At 39.7% G+C, this 20,151-nt stretch overlaps 1 protein-coding gene across 2 annotated transcripts in view; it reads right to left on the reverse strand.

Moving 5' to 3' along the window:
* Positions 1–1,536: 1,536 nt before the first annotated feature.
* Positions 1,537–20,151, reverse strand: part of LOC117501228 (zinc finger MYM-type protein 4-like) — a 60,087-nt gene continuing 41,472 nt past the window's right edge. For both annotated transcript variants that reach the window (XM_034160090.1, XM_034160089.1), the window contains 5 exons: positions 15,009–15,224; positions 11,734–11,884; positions 10,196–10,311; positions 9,706–10,068; positions 1,537–1,899 (listed from right to left, as the gene is read on the reverse strand). In XM_034160090.1, the coding sequence (XP_034015981.1) occupies positions 1,537–1,899; positions 9,706–10,068; positions 10,196–10,311; positions 11,734–11,884; positions 15,009–15,224 (1,209 nt within the window). The remainder of the gene's footprint in view (positions 1,900–9,705; positions 10,069–10,195; positions 10,312–11,733; positions 11,885–15,008; positions 15,225–20,151) is intronic.

Raw genomic sequence — 20,151 nt, forward strand, 5'->3', positions numbered from 1 at the left:
ATACACACATATATATACACATATACACACATATACACACACATATATACACATATACACACATATATATATATATATATATATATATAATTTGGGGCTTGCATGCCATGTTTGGCTCGCCCTTGATTTCACCCATCACATGGCCCAGGATGATGCTTACAGCACGAGGAATTTTTATTTGTGCCACATAAAATGTAACAAGAGTTTTACATGTAGAACTCATGGGTCACTGTGGAGGCAAATTAATTCTGAAACATCACCCATAGAGTGGACTTGCATTTCATCTCATTTACGATGGTTCTCACAATGTGTGAGAACACGTATGATACAGTGCATCCAGATGGTATTCACAGTGCTTCACTTTTTCCCATTTTGTTGTTCATCTTATTTCAAAATGGATTAAATTCATTTTTTTGTCCACAATACCTCCATAATGACAATGTGAAAAAGTTTTTTGTTTTTTTTTATTTTTGCAAATTTATACCCCCCCCCCCCCCCCCCGAAATCACATGTACATGTAGGGTCGAGGGGAAAGCACGCCCCCCCCACCCCCTTTCCACCTGGATTCGCCCCTGGATGGTCATCTGAGCAGGAAGAATTGACAACGCGTATTTATGGAAAAAGCACTATGAGACTGACAGGTAGGGATTTATTTATTTATTTTACATCATGTCATCCTCAGAAAGCAACTTTAGGTGCATTTGGGTGGAAAAATCAAGCCTTAGCATTTGTTAATGCATGCGGATCAGCTGTTTTTAGCAAGGACCCACACGGATCAGCACGAGTTTTAAAGAAAAGAAAAAAACGTAAAAATGTCTTTGTAAAGCCCAGTGCAGGTTAGGGATGGGTATCGATAAGATTTTATCGATATCGATACCATTATCGATTCCGCTTATCAATCCGATTCCTTATTAATTCCCTTATCGATACCACTTGTGAATTTTTTGTGTACAAAAAGTAGGCTTTACAGGTTTTCTATGTCAGCGGGTCAAAGAGGTTTTCTTATCGTGCACCTGCTCTGTGGAACGGTCTTCCTGTGACCGTGAGGCAGTCGGAGTCCGTGGACATTTTTAAGTCAAGACTTAAAGCCTATTTTTATTCTATTTCTTATGAGTAGTTTTTATTTTTTTATCTTTTATTCTTTTACTTCTGTTTTTAATTATGTATTTGAATTTTTTAATTTTTATTTATTTATTTTAATGTTTTTTTATGTTGAACTGCTCTATGTGAGGCACCTTGAGACAGCTTTTGTTGTGATTTGGCGCTTTGTAAGCTGATTAAATTGAATTGAAATTGAACAACATTTTATTGAGTCTTAAAGTAAATAAATATGAAACTGGCCACTGGATCCTTAAACTCTGGACATAATAAACTGTACATGGTGGATCCTTGATCTCTGGATATAAAAAAACAAACAAAAAAAAAAACTGTAGTTTTTGTCCAAAGCATTTCCTTTCAGACATTATTAGCATGAATATCTTTCCATATATCTGAGCTGAGCTCATACCCGACACTGGTATCGGAATCGGTGCATCCCTAGTATTGTGTGTACAATTTTGATGAATTGATGAATTTCAACCATTTTGGAATTAGGCTGTAACATAAAATGTAGAAAACGTGAAGTGCTGTAAATATTTTTCGGATACACTTTAGCTCATGGAGCCAATGACTATCCATGTCTGAGCAACACAATAGGTTAACTGCACTGATACACTCAGAAGTAAGAGAACAAAGTGGTGAAGACTCACTTTCGCTGCAAAAAAACAGCTCTTGTTGGTTATAGTTGATGACATCAAACAGCACCTTCTCCTGTTTGCAGTACTCACAGTGAGCAAGGATATTTTTTTGGATTTTATACTGGTCACAGCACACCTTACTGCAGAACAAAGACATACAACCCTGTAGGAAAAGCACCATTACAATCTCATCAGTTATCACCACATTCAGTAATTCATCCATATTAAATGCATTAATTCAGATTATGCTGACTTTAAAGAAATGACATATCAAGCACTCAAGAAGCTACATTTTCTAAATCAGCGGTCTACTGCTCATGGAAAAATTACATGTTCAGCACATTTTCCAGCACCAAGTACAACTGCAACATACTTTAAACAGAGTGAGTCAAGTAAAACTACAGTAAACCATTTTGTTGTAGTACTGTTCTGTTGGTAGCAAAAAAAAAGTATTTCACAGTAGGAGCAGCACAGCACACTATATTTATCAAACAGGAAATTTTCTGTTATGATCGGTGACTTGTCCTCCTTTGTTGCCCCTCTGTCATGTGGAGTGCCCCAGGGCTCTATTTTGGGTCCCATTTTATTTTCTCTTTACATGTTACCATTGGGGTCCATAATAACAAGACAAACTTTCATTTCACTGTTATGCAGATGATCTGCAAATCTATCTGCCAGTGTCATCAAATCGAGTGGGCAACATTAAACGTCTCATGGACTGCATAGCCGATATAAAACGGTGGCTAAACCAGAATTTCCTCCATCTAAATGAGGAAAAAACTGACTGCATTTTGTTTGGCGACACCTCATTTGAAGACTTTGGGTTACTGGCTTCTAATTTTAAATCTACAGTAAAAAACCTTGGTGTCATTTTGGACAGTTCTTTAAGATTTGAAAACCAGATTGCCAGTGTGGTTAGAGCGAGCTTTCATCAATTACATCTTTTAACAAAGGTAAAACTTTTTTTAAACCATTCAGACCTTGAAAAAATAATTCACGCTCTTATTAGTTCAAGGATCAACTATTGTAACGCACTTTATGTTGGAGTCCCTCTGTCCTGTCTGAATCGCCTCCAGCTGGTACAAAACGCCGCTGTCCGTTTTTTAACAAACGTATGTAGACATCAGCACATCACCCCAGTCCTTTCTTCTTTGCATTGGCTTCCAGTTTCTTTTAGATTTGATTTTAAAATTTTGCTTTTTGTTTTTAAAGCCCTCAATGGCCTTGCCCCTCTGTACTGGTCCGAGCTCCTGAAGGTTCGGAGCTCGACCAGAGCCTTGAGGTCCTCAGATCAGCTCCTGCTGGACGTCCCTCGAGTGAAATATAAACACTGGGGTGATCGGGCTTATTCAGTCGCGGAACCCAGACTCTGGAACAAACTGCCCCCCGACATGCGCACTATCACTGACTTTGGCCTCTTTAAATCTAGGCTTAAAACTCATCTTTTCAGACTGGCTTTCAACACGCAGTAGCACAGTGACACTTTACCTGAATGTATTTTCCTCTTTTAGTTGTGTGCATTTATGTATTGTTTTAATTGTCTTATACATTTTAAATTGTTTTTGTTTTAATGTGAGGCACTTTGGTCACCTTTGGTGTTGTAAAGGGCTCTATAAATAAACGTTGATTGACTGATTTTACTATGGAAGCCAGTGCCACTGTGGCATGTTACATTTGTCAATTGCTGGACAACCACGGCAAAATTTCTTTAAACACAAAGACAAACATGTTCTGTCAGGAAGGGGTTTGTAAGCATTGCTTGTCTAAGAAGAGAAAAACATCTGATATGGAATAGTGATTGGTTCTGACCACAATACATGCTTCCACTGTGTGATGGTACAACCCAGATGTCTCTGAGCCCAGAGAAGTCAACACTGCTTTTGGACAATCTTAACGTAATATTTCTCCTCTGCGTATTAAAGTTTTAAGTGTTACTGATGGAAGCAACTCCATATTGTAGTGCTTAGCAAAGGTTTCCCAAAGCAATCCAGTTACCCATGTGGTTATATCAGCTATTGATGAATGACTTATTGATGAAGCACTGCGCCCTTTCCTTTCACACTAAAATTCCTGCAGATTCCTCGAACCATTTAATAATATTAATTGTAAAGGGAGAAATATAGAAATCCTTCCCAATCTTTTTTATTTATTTATTTTTTTGAAATTATCTTTTTATTTGGAGATAAATGTTATAAAACATCCAAATACAAATACAACTACATTTTTTTAACTGTTATGTTATAGTTGTAATGGAATTTCTTTTTCCAAAGGTTTATAACGGCCGTATGGCTGGTCCATTTCCTTTTGTTTTAACACCGTAGAGGGTGAAAGAAAGAAAAGGGGGGGTTGGGGGGGAAGAAACAGGACATGTTCAGTTGAACTATTTACATCCAGAGGGGTTATAAAACAACAGTCAAAAACACAAAATACTTTTTAAAGAGTATCTGCAGTATTTTAGTTTCATTCAGTTATCTTAGTCACTGAGATACTGTTGAAGACTTGAAGACAAAAAAAAAGAAAAGAAAAAAACACACCCTGTGTAATAGATGAGAGGTTGCCGTTCCCTTAGTTCACTATCGTGACAAAGTCTGGTCTTCGAGGTCTAATAAAATGCAGCCATCCTTTCCAGTTTTTCATAAAAATGTCCATCTTTAGATTCAAAGAAAAGGTAACCTTTTCCAAAATGTACGAGGTCTGTCAATAAAGTAATGGTCCTTTTTAGTTTTTCAAAAACTATATAGATTTCATTCATATGTTTTTACGTCAGACATGCTTGAACCCTCGTGCGCCTGCGTGAGTTTTTCCACGCCTGTCGGTGACGTCATTCGCCTGTGAGCACGCCTTGGGAAGGAGTGGTCCCGCCCCCTCGGATTTTCATTGTCTGGAAATGGCGGAATGAAAAGGACTTTTTTTCCAGAAGCTGTTAGAGACAGGAACCTGGAAACCATTTGAAAAATTTATCTGGCTTTCGGTGAAAATTTTACGGGCTTCACAGAGAATAAGGACTGTTACTACAGCTTTAAGGATCCCTTTAAGGACGCTCAGCACGCCGCGCTCCGAGCTGCGACGACGCAGCACAAGCCACCGGACCATTTCTAAACGGATGGCTCTGTGGATACGAGACCGTCGTGTGCTCTTTCTCTGGTTATCACAAGAGCTGGACATCAGCCATTTTCCGGCAGATTTCACTTTTAACAAGAGATTTTGTCATGGAAAGCAGCGCGGAGGCTTCGCGCATAAAAACCGATTCTCTTTGAAAGAGAGACAAAGGAACACCTCCGTTTTGGCGTGTCAGAGGACAAGTTTTCCTTCCCAAGGCGTGCTCACAGGCGAATGACGTCACCGACAGGCATGGAAAAACTCACGCATGCGCACGAGGGTTCAAGCATGTCTGACGTAAAAACATATGAATGAAATCCATATACTTTTTGAAAAAAAAATAAAAAGGACCGTTACTTTATTGACAGACCTTGTATATTTCCATTGTCACATTTATCCAATTATTAAGTGTAGGTCCGGTTTGCAGCCTCCATCTCTTAGTTAAAGCTTTTTTCCCTGCTGCCAGCAACACCCCTATCAGATACTTATCTTTAGCCATCAATCTTGGTGGGATAAGTCCTAAGTACATGGTTTTGAAGTCGAATGGTATCCATGTATTGAGGACTTCCTGTATTGCATTATGTACATCTTTCCAATAATTTTGTATTTTTGGACAATCCCAAAAAACATGATAGTGATTCGCAGTCTGACATCCACAGCCTCGCCAGCAGAGAGCATTATTATTGTTTTGGTGCACCTTCATGACTGGGGTGATGAAGTATCGGGTTATATTTTTCCAACAGAATTCCTTCCATGCATGAGATTTTGTAATTTTCCATTGAAGTGTGCAAATGTCTTCCCATTCTTTATCTGTTATTGTTATGTTTCCTTCCCTTTCCCATTTAACTTGTATATATTTTGTTGAGTTAGTTTCTAAGTTCTGTAGACTCTTATACAGTCGGGAGATAATCCCTCTCTCTATGTTCGATTTGTATGCATCAATAAATAATTGAACAAATGGTTTACTGGCCTCTCTACCATCCCTATTTTTTATTTTTTGATTATAATAATGTTGTAATTGGAGGTATCTATAGAAATCTTGTCTTTGTAATGAGAAATTATCCTTTAGACTTTGAAAACTCATAAGAGTATCCTTCTGTATAATACTGCACATTGATGTGATGCCTTTTTCAGTCCAAGCTTTGAATCCATCATCAAATTTGTTTGGTATGAAATCCGAATCAAAAGCACACCAACTTAAAATTCTAACCTCCTCATTCAGTTTATATTTTCTAATTAATGATTTCCATGTTTTGAGAGTGGAGTTCACCCATGGATTTTCGAGTCTATCTATATATTGTTGTAAGTTTTTATCCGGTAGTACGGCCTGTATATGTAGGTCAGGTATCAGACTGCACTCAATATCTTTCCATTGTGCCTTGTAGGAGGGGTTGCACCAACAGAGCAACGCTCTCATTTGTGCTGAGACATAATATTTTTCCAAGCATGGTAGGCCCCATCCCTCCTTCTGTTTAGGTAGCTGTAACGTTTTATATTGTATTCTGGGTTTCTTCCCTTGCCATATAAATCTTGATATTATTTTATCCCATTCTCCAGTTTGGTTTCTTGTAATTAAGATTGGTAACGTTTCAAATAGGTAAAGGAACCTCGGTAATATATAAATTTTTATTGTTTTAATTCTTGCGCTCAGACTCAGAATGGGTATAAGATTCCACCTCCTAAGATCCTGCTTAATCTTACAAAGCAGAGGTTCATAATTTTTCTCATAAAGTTTTGTCAGATCTTTAGGTAGGTTTACTCCCAGGTATTTAAAGGATTCTGTTTTCCATCTTAGAGGGTAGTTTTCTTTTTTCACATGGACTGAAGTTGTATGCTAGAGTTTCAGTTTGACATTTAGTTTATACCCTGACATAGAACCTAAGTTATTTAAGAAAGTCAAAGCCTCCGGCAAGGATGTCTCAGGGTTTTTAAGATACAGGAGGACATCATCTGCATAGCATGCTATTTTATGTTCAGTTTTGTTGATATAAATTCCCTTAATTTTAACATTCTGCCTGTTGGGCTAGCGGTTCTAGGAATAGGGCAAAAAGGAGTGGAGACCAGGCACATCCCTGCCTCACTCCTCTCTCTAAGGTGAGTGGTTTGGATAGGTAGCCGTTTATTTTAATTCTTGCCGTAGGATTGTTATAAATAGCTTTGATGCTGTTTACTATCATTTCATTAAAACCAAATTTAATTAGGACCTTAAAGAGGTATTGCCAGCTGACAGAGTCAAAGGCTTTTTCTGCATCTAGACTTAGGATTAAGGCCTTTATCTTATGTTGTTTAATGTGGTCCATAATGTGCAGGGTGTGTCTTATGTTGTCTTGTGTGAGTCGTGCGTGTATAAAACCTGTCTGATCATTGTGAATTAGGGTGGGCAACATTTTTTCCATTCTTCAGGCCATTATCGATGTGTATATGCGGTAATCAACATTGAATATCAAAATTGCTCTGTATGATCCGCACTCGAGTTTATCTTTCCCCTCTTTATGTATTAGGGAAATAATGGCTTCTTTCCAAGATGGCGGGGTCTCTGCTTTTTTCAGTGCCCAGTTACATGCAGTTAGCAATATAGGCATAAGTTCTACCTTAAATGTCTTGTACCATTCGGTTGTAAACCCATCACTACCTGGTGATTTATTGCTTTTTAATCTGTTTATTGCGTCTGATAGTTCTTTTGGGGTTATTTCTGTACTTAGAATTTTGTTTTGTTCCTCTGTCATAACTGGTAGATCTAGAGTTTCTAGAAATGAGTCAATCTGATCTCCTTGAGTCTCTGTTGTTCTAGAATAAAGCCGCTTGTAGAATGATTCAAAAGCTGCTTCGATCTGTTCTTGTCTGCTTTCAATGCTATTTTTTGTGGGTCTTGAATTCTATATATCATATTGTTTGCATATTGCTTTAATTTTGTGAATTTAGGACCATTTTCATAAAATCTTTGTCTAGTAAAGAGCATTTCCTTCTCAATTTCCTGTGTATACATTAGATTCATTTCATTTCTAACTTTTTTATTTTTTTGCAGTGTGAGTCTTGATTTAGTGCATGGTAGCTTTCCAGTTGTTTTAATTGTTTTTGTAGGTCAAGCAGTTTTCCTTGGCATAATTTCTTTTTGAGTGAGGACATAGCTATGATCTTACCTCGTAGAACAGCCTTTGCTGCATCCCATATCATAAGTGGTGAGGTTTCTCCATTAGCATTTTCCTTTATATACATTTGAATTTCATTTGTCATTTGCTTCTTGAATAGTGGGTCATTGAGGAGGCTGGAGTTAAACCGCCATGTTGTATTCCTCTTGCAACTTTCCAGATTGAGGGTGAGGTATATTGGGGCATAATCACTTAGGTCCATTGTGCCAATTTCTGAGTCTACAATCCTTGACTTGTCCCGGGCTAATATGATGAAGTAATCAATTCTGGTGTATACTGAATGGGCGGTGGAATAGTGTGTGTATTGTTTAGCAGAGGGGAACATTTCTCTCCATATGTCGATTAATCCTACTTCATTCATCAATTCTTTAAATTTCGTACTTAATGCTTTAGAGGCATATGAGGGGTTTGATACATCTAGCTTTGGTTGCAAATGTAGGTTTAAGTCTCCCCCACATATTAAAACCCCATCTGACTGACTCACTATCTTATCAACGATTTTTTTTGTAGAACAAAAAATTACTTCCGGGGGGGGGGCGTATATATTCAGTAGAGTGACATCTGTCCCTTCTAGCCAATCTTTTTTAAAGAACTATTTAAACATTTGAATAATTTTCTCGTGCATTTGTTGAAATACCAGAGACCCATTGCTTAACTTTGCTGTCAAAGACTCTTTACAGACACTTTTCTACCAAACTGTGAGTGAGTACTGTGAGTTGACATCACCTATATGAAATATGTAATTTTTAAAAACTTCATTACTGGCCCTACATTTACCCATCACAACTTTTTTTGGAATGTGTTGTAGGCCTGAAATGAAGTTTACCACAACAAACCATGAAATATGGTTTCTCATCCCATCTGCAAAGAAAGCAAAATCAAATCAGCATAAGAATCACCGCAGTTTTTTCTGTATTTTCCATACAGTCACACCTTTTTCTGGTTTTGGGTTGTATGGAGATGATCAATCGGACAGCCTGTAGAATTTAAACTTGTAGTATCTCTTCAAAGCACGAAAACTGTGAACACATATGCTGGCAGTAGTCTGTGCAGTGCACTTAAGACCTCATTAGTTCTGTGTTTCTTTTGCAAAGTTATTACAAGCCAATCAGTGTTTCTTACAATTACAGTTGATATGAGACATATGAGGAAAATGCCGTTTGGAGGTCCCATTATACATTGATCCTCTCCAGAGAGACTATCAGTGAGTACAATTAAACCCAAATTGGACAGTAAATGATTAAATGCAATATCAAGTGTTATATTTAAGTAATTTCATGTGACATATCACTAACTCTGTTTTTGTTGCTGTTTTCCCCTATCTTTTGTAAAAACTTTGCAACTGTTAGAATGGCCCAAGCAGTGGGACACCCCTCTGAGTCTGGTCTGCTTGAGGTTTCTTACCACTGTTGCCTGTGTGCTTGCTAAGTGGGGTTGGTGAGGTTAAACCTTACCCATGTGAAGCACACTGAGGCTGCTTTGTTGTGATTTGGCACTATATAAATAAAGCAAATTTAATTAAAATCTGCTCCTTACCACAAGACCAACAAAGCTGTCCCAGGGCAATCATTGACCTGATCAGATTGATTTCTGCTGGTGCCTGGTTGGCTGAACAAAAATGACTGACTTAGTTGTGAGTAGTGCAGGCAAGGAGTGTGTGTGGCAAGTCATCTTCAGGAGCAGAGCCCTGTTGACTAGTTCATATGACCTGGGCTCCTTACCTGGTGACTGAACAACACTGGCTTCAAGCCAAACTGTTTGCTGCACTTATGGCAGGTCAGTCTGGAAGCTTCATTGGCCCCACCCTCTGCAGGTTTTGGGAGCTGCCCAAACGGTGCCTTACCCAGGGCTTGACCTGGGACTGAGGGGGATACTAATGCTGGGTACGGAGGTGCCAATGGGGGCACTGATGTATGACTAGGATGATGGCCGGGGTAGGGGACAGAAGATGGGATTTCCTGGGGGATCGGAGGAACGGAGCTGGTTCCAGAAGAAAGCACTGCCTTGGATGCATCACGGACAGCAGGCTCCCTGGGAGAAGAGACTCCATTGCTCAGGTCTGTCTGAGAGACAGGTGATGATTTCTGTAAGAACAACAGGAGGGAAATGAGAAGAAACCGATTACACAGCCATGCCCTGATCTGATGATGTTTCAACCTTGATTAGCTGTATATGTTTGCGTGACAGAAGAGAGACTTTTACTGACTTTACCCTATAAACAGAAACGCAGTCATAGGAGCAGAAGTTACGAATGGTGCCATCCGCCTTGGCCAGGTGATACTGGGGAACAGCTGTGGTCTTGCACAAGGAGCAAGGGAATGGAGTACCTACAGAGAGAACACGTCTTCATGCCTATCAAACATGCTTACTCAGTTGTGGCGATACAATAAGGCAAATAAGTATTTGTTCCACTGTCGATTTTGCAATGTTTTCCCATCTACAAACAATTTTACATCATAGGTACACTTCAACCGTGAGACACAGAATCTTAAAAAAAAAAAAAATCAGAAAATCAAATTGTATGATTTTTAAATAATTAATTAGCATTTTATTGCATGAAATAAGTATTTGATGACCTACCAACCAGCAAGAATTCTGGCTTTCACAGACCTGTCAGTTTTTCTTTAAGAAGTCCTCCTATTCTGCACTCTTTACCTGTATTAAGTGCTCCTGTTTGAACTCGTTACCTGTATAAAAGACACCTGTCCACACAATCAATCACACTACAACCTATCTACCATGGCCAAGACCAAAGAGCTGTCTAAGGACACCAGAGACAAAACTGTAGACCTGCACAAGGCTGGGATGGGCTACAGGACAACAGGCAAGCAGCTTGGTGAGAAGGCAACAACTGTTGGCGCAATTATTAGAAAATGGAAGAAACACAAGATGACCGTCAATCTTTCTCGGTCTGGGGCTCCATGCAAGATCTCACCTCATGGGATAAGGAAAATCCTGCAGGGCACGCAAAGTCACCGTGCTCAAGCCAGCACATGTCCAGGCCCGTTTAAAGTTTACCAGTGACCATCTGGATGATCCAGAGGAGGCATGGGAGAAGGTCATGTGGTCAAATGAGACCAGCTTTTTGGTATCTCCACTTGCTGTGTTTGGAGGATGAGAACAACCCCAAGAACACTGTCCCAACCGTGAAGCATGAGGGTGGAAACATCAATTTTGGGGGTGCTTTTCTGCAAAGGGGATGGGTTGACTGCACTGTATTGAAGGGAGGATGGATGGGGTCATGTATCGTGAGATTTTGGCAAACAACCTCCTTCCTTCAGTAAGAGCATTGAAGATGGGTCGTGGCTGGGTCTTCCAGCATGAAAATGACCTGAAACACACCCAGGGCAACTAAAGAGGGGCTCCGTAAGAAGCATTTCGAGGTCCTGGAGTGGCCGAGCGTGTCTCCAGACCTGAACTCAATAGAAAATCTTTGGAGGGAGCTGAAACTCGAAACCTGAAGGTCTGTGTGAAGGAGTGAACCAAAATCCCTGCTGCAGGGTGTAAAATTGGTCAAGAACTACAGGAAATGTTTGACCTCTTTAATTGCAAACAAAGGTTTCTGTACCACATACTGTGTTTTTCTATTGGATCAAATATTTATTTCATGCAATAAAATGGTAATTAATAATTTAAAAATCATACAATGTGCTTTTCTGAATTTTGCCTCACTTTATATATAAAGCATAAAACAGGATTTTCCTTCAAACAGAAATCAAATGTTAGGGTGCATGTCTGCGGCGTGCTACCAGAGAGCACGTGTCGAGGCGGTCGAGACTGTTCCACACAAGGAGGTGAGCAGTACAGCTGAACTTTGCCCTTGTGGTCTCGTTCCATGATGGTGAAGGACACTGTGATCATTTGGTGACAGTTGGCACATTCAGTCATCTTTCTGCAGGTCTGTATGAAAAATAAATAATAGAGGGTTATATTTTTCATATGAATCAATTTAATAAATTCTTGTTCAGTACGCATTCATGAGCATTCAAGCTATCTAATCAAGCTGGCCTTTTCCACGTCGAGTATGTCTATCTATCATCCTCATATGTGTGACATTCCTCCCACAGTCCAACAACACTGAGTTTCACTTAAGTATGAGGTCGACAATGCCTGTAGGTTTGAAGGCAAAAATGAATATATGTTAATGTGTTATAACTGAGAAAACACTGACATCTCCAGGGTGTACATCAAATCTGTACTGTAAAGCCATCTTGACACGCACAAATTTGATCCCCACACTGGCACGCAATTCGTCGTGCCAATGTATGTCATTTAGATGGTACGTTTGAAAACCTGTAGCCTAGTTATCGCACTGTTCACATCATGTTCACGCATAAGTTACGCACTTCCCACACAATGCGTGACTGAAAATAGTGCGCACTGGCATACAATAGCACTGACTGATTTACACTCTGTTCAAGTACTGTTGGCGCATTGTAGGACAGAAGTCTCAAACCGGTTCCAGAAAGGGCAGAGAGGGTGCAGGTTTTCTGTGCAACCACTCATTCCAGCAGGTGGTTTCACTGATTAACTGATTTCACCTGCTCAAAGTGATGTTAATCAGTGAAATCACCTGCTGGAATGAGTGGCTGCACAGAAATCCTGCACCCTCTTGGCCCTCGGGTGCAGGATTTGAAATGGAGGGCTTGATGCACCTATCTGGACACCATACCCAAAAAGAAGCCAAAGAACGGCGTGAATACTTGCCACACTATTACTTCTCTTCTGTTGGCCCTGTTCCTTGGCAAGAGAGAATGGTCACACCGTGACCCATAGCATTCACAAATGTCGACCATGAACAGCTAGTAACACATTTTAACTAATCTTTAAATTCATTGTATAAAGAAATCCAGTAAAAAAAAAAACAAACAAAAAAAAAACCTTCCTTTATTGTGTCTTATTTCAAAGACCTTTATGTACAATATTTACAAGGAAATGTGAAACATATGTACAAGAGAAACCAAAACAAGCTAAAACTAACTTAACAATATGGACTAGAGATTGTAAAACAATTCACCATTAAAAGTGACGGGACAGTTAAAGTAGGCCTGCACTGAAATAAATGCAGTCAGATCTTTGGACAAAAAAATGATATATTTACACATAAGATCCTTCTGAATGTAGTAAAGTAAATCTGCAAGCACAGATCTGTCATTCAATGGAGAAATCTTCGTTTAAAAATGACAAATTTACAGCTAAAATTTAGCTGTACGCAAAACTGTCAGCACATCCGAGACATTGCCGAGACATCAGAGAGAAGACCCTATCCCAGCATGCACTGCGCGCGCCAACTGTAATTTGTGGATTTACGTCAGTTTGCATCTCTTACAAAAGCACATTTTTATTGTCTTATACGGAAGGATCGACTTTTTTTAAAACTTCATATTGTCTTGCGGTACTTTTGGTGAGTACACATTTCTTTTATTTTTGCTTGAAAGTTATTTTTGGGGACTTTTTCATACGCCCATTTGATTGAGCGGTGTCGCATTGAAAATCTACTGTTTTTAGCCTCCGGTGTTACTGCTGCGGGGTACAGATGCGGGACCCGCAAAGAATTCAAGTCATTAAAAAGATACAAACCTCTCTCAGCGGCCACGGAGCTCTGCAGCTCCGATTACCGAGACCGTGCGGTGCTGCGGATTTTTCCGCAAGAAGTCTGTCCTTGAGGGCACACGTCACTGCAATGTCCCGGATGTACAAACAGTTTTCGTGGAGGGCCAAATTTTAGCTGCAAATTTGTCATTTTTAAACGAAGATTTCTCCACTGAATTACAAATTTGGACTTGCAGATTTACTTTACTGCATTCATAAGGGTCTTATAAATACATATCAGCTATTTCTTTCTGAGATCTGACCACATTTATTTCAATGCAGGTCTACTTTAAAAGATATTCACACCAGGAAAAAAATTAATAATAATAATAAAAAGGTATTCTCAGTCGTCCTTTGCACCATCAGTGGTGGGGGTCACCAGTGGGGTGTCCAGTTCTTTGTTGTAAGGTGTGAACCCAATACTGCTGTCCGCTGAACCTGGAGTGAATGGGGGAAGTTGGATGGGGATAACAGCTGGCTGAGATTCTGGGACTGAGGCACTGGAGAATGCTGTTCCCCACCTGAAGTTCCTGGCACTGGTCCCACGGGGGTAGGTGCACGCAATGACACGCACTGACACACAGTGTTTGCGAATAGGTTGCACAATGTTCACGATTAGTTCAAGCAAGTGGCACGAAATTTATGCATGCCAGAAATTTTGAACATTTCTAAATTTTCTTTACACAGTGGCAGGCAGCCTGGCAGTTTACGACGAGTTTACTCATTGGTACGCAAGATTGCGTGCCAGTGCGGGGATCAAAGTGCAAGTGTCAAGGTGGCTTAAGGCTTAGAATGCATTTGTATTCAGTTTACTTTATTTATATATTTTTAAAAAGTAAAAGAAGAAATTGTATGCTTTTTTTCCTCAACAATACTAAAGTGATGCTGAAGTGGTAGAAAAAAAATGACCACAATAATTATCATAATGCTGCAGCTTAGGCAGTTTAATATGGTGCATTAAAATTTTGTTTCGTATAAGTCCCCTAACTATCCTCTCGTGATGATGTCCGTCCAGAATTATTTTCCTTCATGCATACCTTCATATGCTGTGCTAGTACTGTGTGATATTTCATTGAAATTCTTCATTTGGGTTTGGAGGATCTGCCCATTCAATTCCCGTGAAAATACGGACAAACAGGGTGAGTCCTAAATACCCCTGAAAACCTGTTTACGAGGGTTTAACTATTTATTAATAACATCCAAAAGAAACAAGGAGACCTGTGAAATATGGAACCTAGATTAGCATGAACATTTTAGATGCAGAATGCATTGTTCACTGTCCACTGTGGAATTGAACCTTAGTCTTTAGGCTGGCAGTTCAACTCCTACACTGCAGAATGGCATGCTGTGTGCACACTATAAGTAATATAAACACTATAATATACAAGAAAAACCTTATGGCAGTAAATGATTCTCACACTGGCACACATACCTGTTTGAACGTGGCAATGCAGGTCGGACTACAGAAGTTGAGTTGAGACCTGTCAATTGTGAGCGTCTGACAGGAGCCCGAGTTGCTGTTGCAGTAAAGTCCACAGCCTTCACAACAGTTCATGGCCAACTGCCGGATTTTGCGCCACGTTACAAAACAAGCATCGCTACAGAGTCTGTGCAGACGACCTTGATGAGTGACTTCATGCTCGATATGCTGGAGAGGAACACAGAACAGACAAATCTAAGTGCAATGCTTGTGCTTTATATCTGAACAGTTAACTGTCTATTTTTCATTGTTGTCAGAAACATGACAAATAACACTTCACCTCTACAAAAGCATCTTTACATGAATACAGCTCTGTGATTAAACAGCAATCAGACGTGTGAGAGAGATCACTGTTGATGTGCACCTCCTCAAACAGAATGCACCATAATTGCCTGCTTCCATATTGTTGCTGTAAGCCTGCTGTGATTCCACCAAGTGCATATTTCTGGTGAAATGTCAAATGAGCTGACTACTGTATTCCCGTGTCTGAGGGCCCAGGGCCGAGCATCAGCCTACCCCCCTATTTTGAAGAAAGTTTGTTAAACTTTAAAGTTGATTAAATGCTCCCCTAAAATAAATTAATTCTGTGACCTCCCCCCCTCCACCCACCAGCATGCTGGCATCCACAAGATGTCTTGTAAATCACTCCAGAGGTGTTATCAGGTTACAATAATAGTGTTTTCAGTTTAAGTGTTTATTTCTCGCTAGCATTTACATAATATATGAGAAACATGTTAGATTCACACAAAAATGCAGCGGTTTGAGAGCAGATTCCGTCATGTTGAATTAGCAGTCAGAGAAAGGCCAGCCAGTGACATTCTCACAGTGCCTCTCTACTTTGACTGGCTGCCCTTCCCAAAAGGCACTGGAACTAATGAGCCTTTTCATGAAAGCGATGAGTTAAAGCTGCGTTCATACACCCAAGCAGAACAGTCACAACAGAGCAGTCACATACAGTAATGAAGCATTTAGCGGTTTCAACACTTAAATAAACAAGGCCGATCCAACTCCACTCAGACTTTTATCTTTGGCTAGCATCAATTTTTATTTACCAACAATAACATTAAATCACAGAGAGCTCTCAACTCCATTAAAAGTGAAGTAATATTAAGGAATGCTTCATGAGAGTCTGACTCACGCTTCAAACACATACTGGGATTCAGTTTCTGTTGCGGCGGCCATTGCCCCCCCCCCAAACATACTTGAAAATTAAAGAAAACTGTAAAAAATGCATCATCAGTACAGAACAGACAGTAGAAAAATTAGTACAGGCATATTTTCAGAATTTGGTTCGGACTTGGTACAAAAGCTTGGATTCTCGTGACAGCCTTAATTTGAATAGTTACAGATACACTTGCTGAATTTTGCAATCAGTGGGAAAGTCTGGCACATCCATCGTGATTCACTCAACACTTTTATGATCAGAGATGAGAAAAGAGTTTGAGTCCTGCTCAGATTTTGAATGAATAAGTACCAGCTCCATCGTGCACACAGAATACAATGTCGCGGTTCGAGTGGGACACATAAAAAAAAAAGAATAGCTTTGCAAATGAAGCTCATATATACAACCCCAATTCCAATGAAGTTGGAACATTGTGTAAAATGTAAATAAAAAAGAATTCAATGATTTGCAAATCCTCTTCAACCTATATTCAATTGAATACACCACAAATACAAGATATTTAATGTTCAAACTGACAGACTTTGTTGTTTTTGTGCAAATATTTGCTCATTTTTAAATGGATGCCTGCAACACATTTCCAAAAAGTCAGGATGGGGCAACAAAAGACTGGGAAAGTTGATGAATGCTCAAAAAACACCTAATTGGAAACAGGTGAATGTCATGATTGGGTAGGAAAGGAGCATCCCCAAAGTCTCAGCTGTTCACAAGCAAAGATGGGGCGAGGATGGTGCAAGATAACAACTGCTTGAAAAAAAAATAGTCCAACAGTTTAAGAACAATGCTTCTCAACGTTCAATTGCAAGGAATTTAGGGATTCTATCATCTACAGTCCATAATATAATCAGAAGATTCAGAGAATTTGGAAAACTTTCTACAGGTAAGCGGCAAGGCCGAAAACCAACATTGAATGGCCGTGACATTCGACCCCTCAGGTGGCACTGCATTAAAAACCGACATCATTGTGTAAAGGATCTTACCGCGTGGGCTCAGGAACACTTCAGAAAACCATTGTCTGTTAACACAGTTCGTCGCTACACCTACAAGAGCAAGTTAAAACTACCATGCAAAGCAAAAGCCATACATCAACAATATCCAAAAACGGCGCCGCCTTCTCTGGGCCCGAGCTCATTTGAAATGGACAGATGCAAAGTGGAAAAGTGTGCTGTGGTCTGATGAGTCCACATTTCAAATTTTTTGGGGAAATCATGGATGTTGTGTCCGCTGGACAAAAGAGGAAAAAGACCATCCAGAGTGTTGCCAGCACAAAGTTCAAAAGCCAGCATCTGTGATGGTATGGGGGTGTGTAAGTTGCCCATGGGCAACTAACACATCTGTGATGGCACCATCAATGCTGAAAGGTACATCCAGGTTTTGGAGCAACACATGTTGCCATCTAAGCAACGTCTTTTTCAGGGACGTCCCTGCTTATTTCAGCAAGACAATGCCAAGCCACATTCTGCACGTGTTACAACAGCATGGCTTCATAGTAAAAGAGTGTGGGTACTAGAGTGGTCTGCCTGCAGTCCAGACCTGTCGCCCACTGAAAATGTGTTGCACATTATGAAGCGCAAAGTGCGACAACGGAGACCCCAGTCTGTTGAACAACTGAAGTTGTACATCAAGCAAGAATGGGAAAGAATTCCACCTACAAAGCTTCAACAACTAGTGTCCTCAGTTCCCAAACACTTATTGAGTGTTGTCAGAGGGAAAGGTGATATTACACAGCGGTAAAAATACCACTGTCCCAGCTTTTTTGAAACGTGTTGCAGGCATCCATTTCAAGATGAGCAAATATTTGCACAAAAACAATAAACTTTATCAGTTTGAACAGTAAATATCTTGTCTTCGAGGTGTATTCAATTGAGTATAGTTTGAAGAGTTTTTAAGAGTTCATTGTATTGTTTTTATTTACATTTTTCACAACGTCCCAACTTCAATGGAATTGGGGTTGTACATACAAATGTATGTATTTCATGAGACAAACTTAACGGAGAGTAATCTGTAATTGGAGGTCTCGAACTCCTAACAACAACAGGGCTCGACACAGCCAATTGCCCGCTGGCCCGGCACCAATTTGGCCCACTTTCGGGCCACTACAATTTATCAAATGATGGCCAGCTCGGGCCACTACAAAAATATGCAAAATTCTATCTATTTTACCATATTTGCAGTGGCAAAATTAAATTTCTTCACATCTCTGTGTCATCAAACTTCACAGTCATCCATGTTTGTTTTGGTCTCGCACTATGCTCCATGCTCCCGCAGAATCTAGCGCACATTGAAATGTATGTTGTTGATGCGTGGAGCGTGCGTTTGGCTGTTTCAGTCACCAATCTTCGGCAATGTTCGTTAGCATCGTTAAATGCGCGTGAAGCTGCAGGAAACGAAGATGAACAAGACGCAAATCTAACAGAACGCTTTGAAATTTGAATTGAAATATGTTTAAACTACAACCACCCAAACACGGACAACAACCAGGAAAGAGTTTTGCTAAAGGAATTGGCCAGAAGAGGAAGCTTGGTGATGATAAGTTAAGGGAGAGAAACAGGCTATATGAAAGAAACAAGAGGAAGAGAGGTTTTGTCCCGACCTGGCCACAGAAATGGCCGTGGCTTGGTCATCACCAAAAGAAGAATGAGGTTTTCTGCCAAATCTGCAGGGCCTATCCGTCGTATGTTGACAAGTAAAGTATATGCTTGGTCCTGGTAGACCCTGGCTGTTTTGAAGCTAGTTTAAAAGTCTAACCAGCTTGCCTTTGTGGAAACCCCACAGTGACAACATTAGCAAAGGAGCCAAGCATAATTTTTTTCAATTTTTAGATCTATAACTCCAATCCAGACAAGGCATACGTTTTAGTTTTGATATGGACCTACAGCTGCATTTTACATTTCTGACTGTAAGTTAGCCAACTCTGAGGGTTGCTAAAAAATGCCCTCTAAATTTTATAAGAGTCATTTTATTTTTATTTTTTTTTTTGTTTACACTTGAGAATGCCCTCTGATAATTTCTATTTTTTTTTTTAACTTCATGGTCCATAGACTATTTTATGTTTTTTCTGGATTGGTTTATATTATATAGGCAGTTTTATTTGCAGGATTTCAGGGTGGAATATCAGGAACTCTCGTGTGCAAAACCATGGGCCAGTGCTCCTACACTGTGGGCGACTAACTTCTAAATTCTACTGGCCCTCTGGGCCAGTGGGGCAAACTGGTTTATGTCAAGCCCTGAACAGCAGTTGTTTTTCCAGCTGTGTAATTCCACAAATGGAATTGTTTTTAAAGCTGCACTCACAGCTCTGCTGTGGGAATATTTTGATTCATACCCAAATGAAAGAGGTGAACCTTTAATTGGAGTAAGTGAATGAAAGAAATGAGCCAATTAATGCTGGTATCTTGACTGCTCTTCATTATTATTTACACAGAAACTGATTCCATTTGTTTATTTTGGGTATTTTAATATTTTTTTCCACATTCCAATTACAATGTGTGAATACACTTAAGAATTCATAGTTCATTGGCCTTTGAAAGGGTATACTTCCAATGGTACCATTGGGGGGGGCAGAGGGGCACAGTTACATTAAAAAATAAATAAATAAATAAAATCACAAACAGGTTGAGCTATGTGACTGCAATGCAACAGTATACAAATAACGAACGTTCAAATATTTCATGAGGTGAAAGATGGAACGTTCCATTCACTGATGCTGCTTATGGTGTAGTGGATTTGTTTATTTTTTGTGTGTCAGAAAAATCAGCACCGTCAATTAGCTTGTTCAAAGCCTTGTCCGACAGCAAAACAAACTCTGCTATGTTTAGTTAAATGCCACCCTACTAGTGTGTGGCCGCAGTTTGTAATGGTACAAAACGTATGGAAACAAATTTGCACAGTAAATGCAACGTAACACAAATGGGA

The sequence above is a fragment of the Thalassophryne amazonica genome, chromosome 19 (genome assembly GCF_902500255.1).
Source record: "Thalassophryne amazonica chromosome 19, fThaAma1.1, whole genome shotgun sequence".
In the NCBI taxonomy this organism is placed as follows: domain Eukaryota; kingdom Metazoa; phylum Chordata; class Actinopteri; order Batrachoidiformes; family Batrachoididae; genus Thalassophryne; species Thalassophryne amazonica.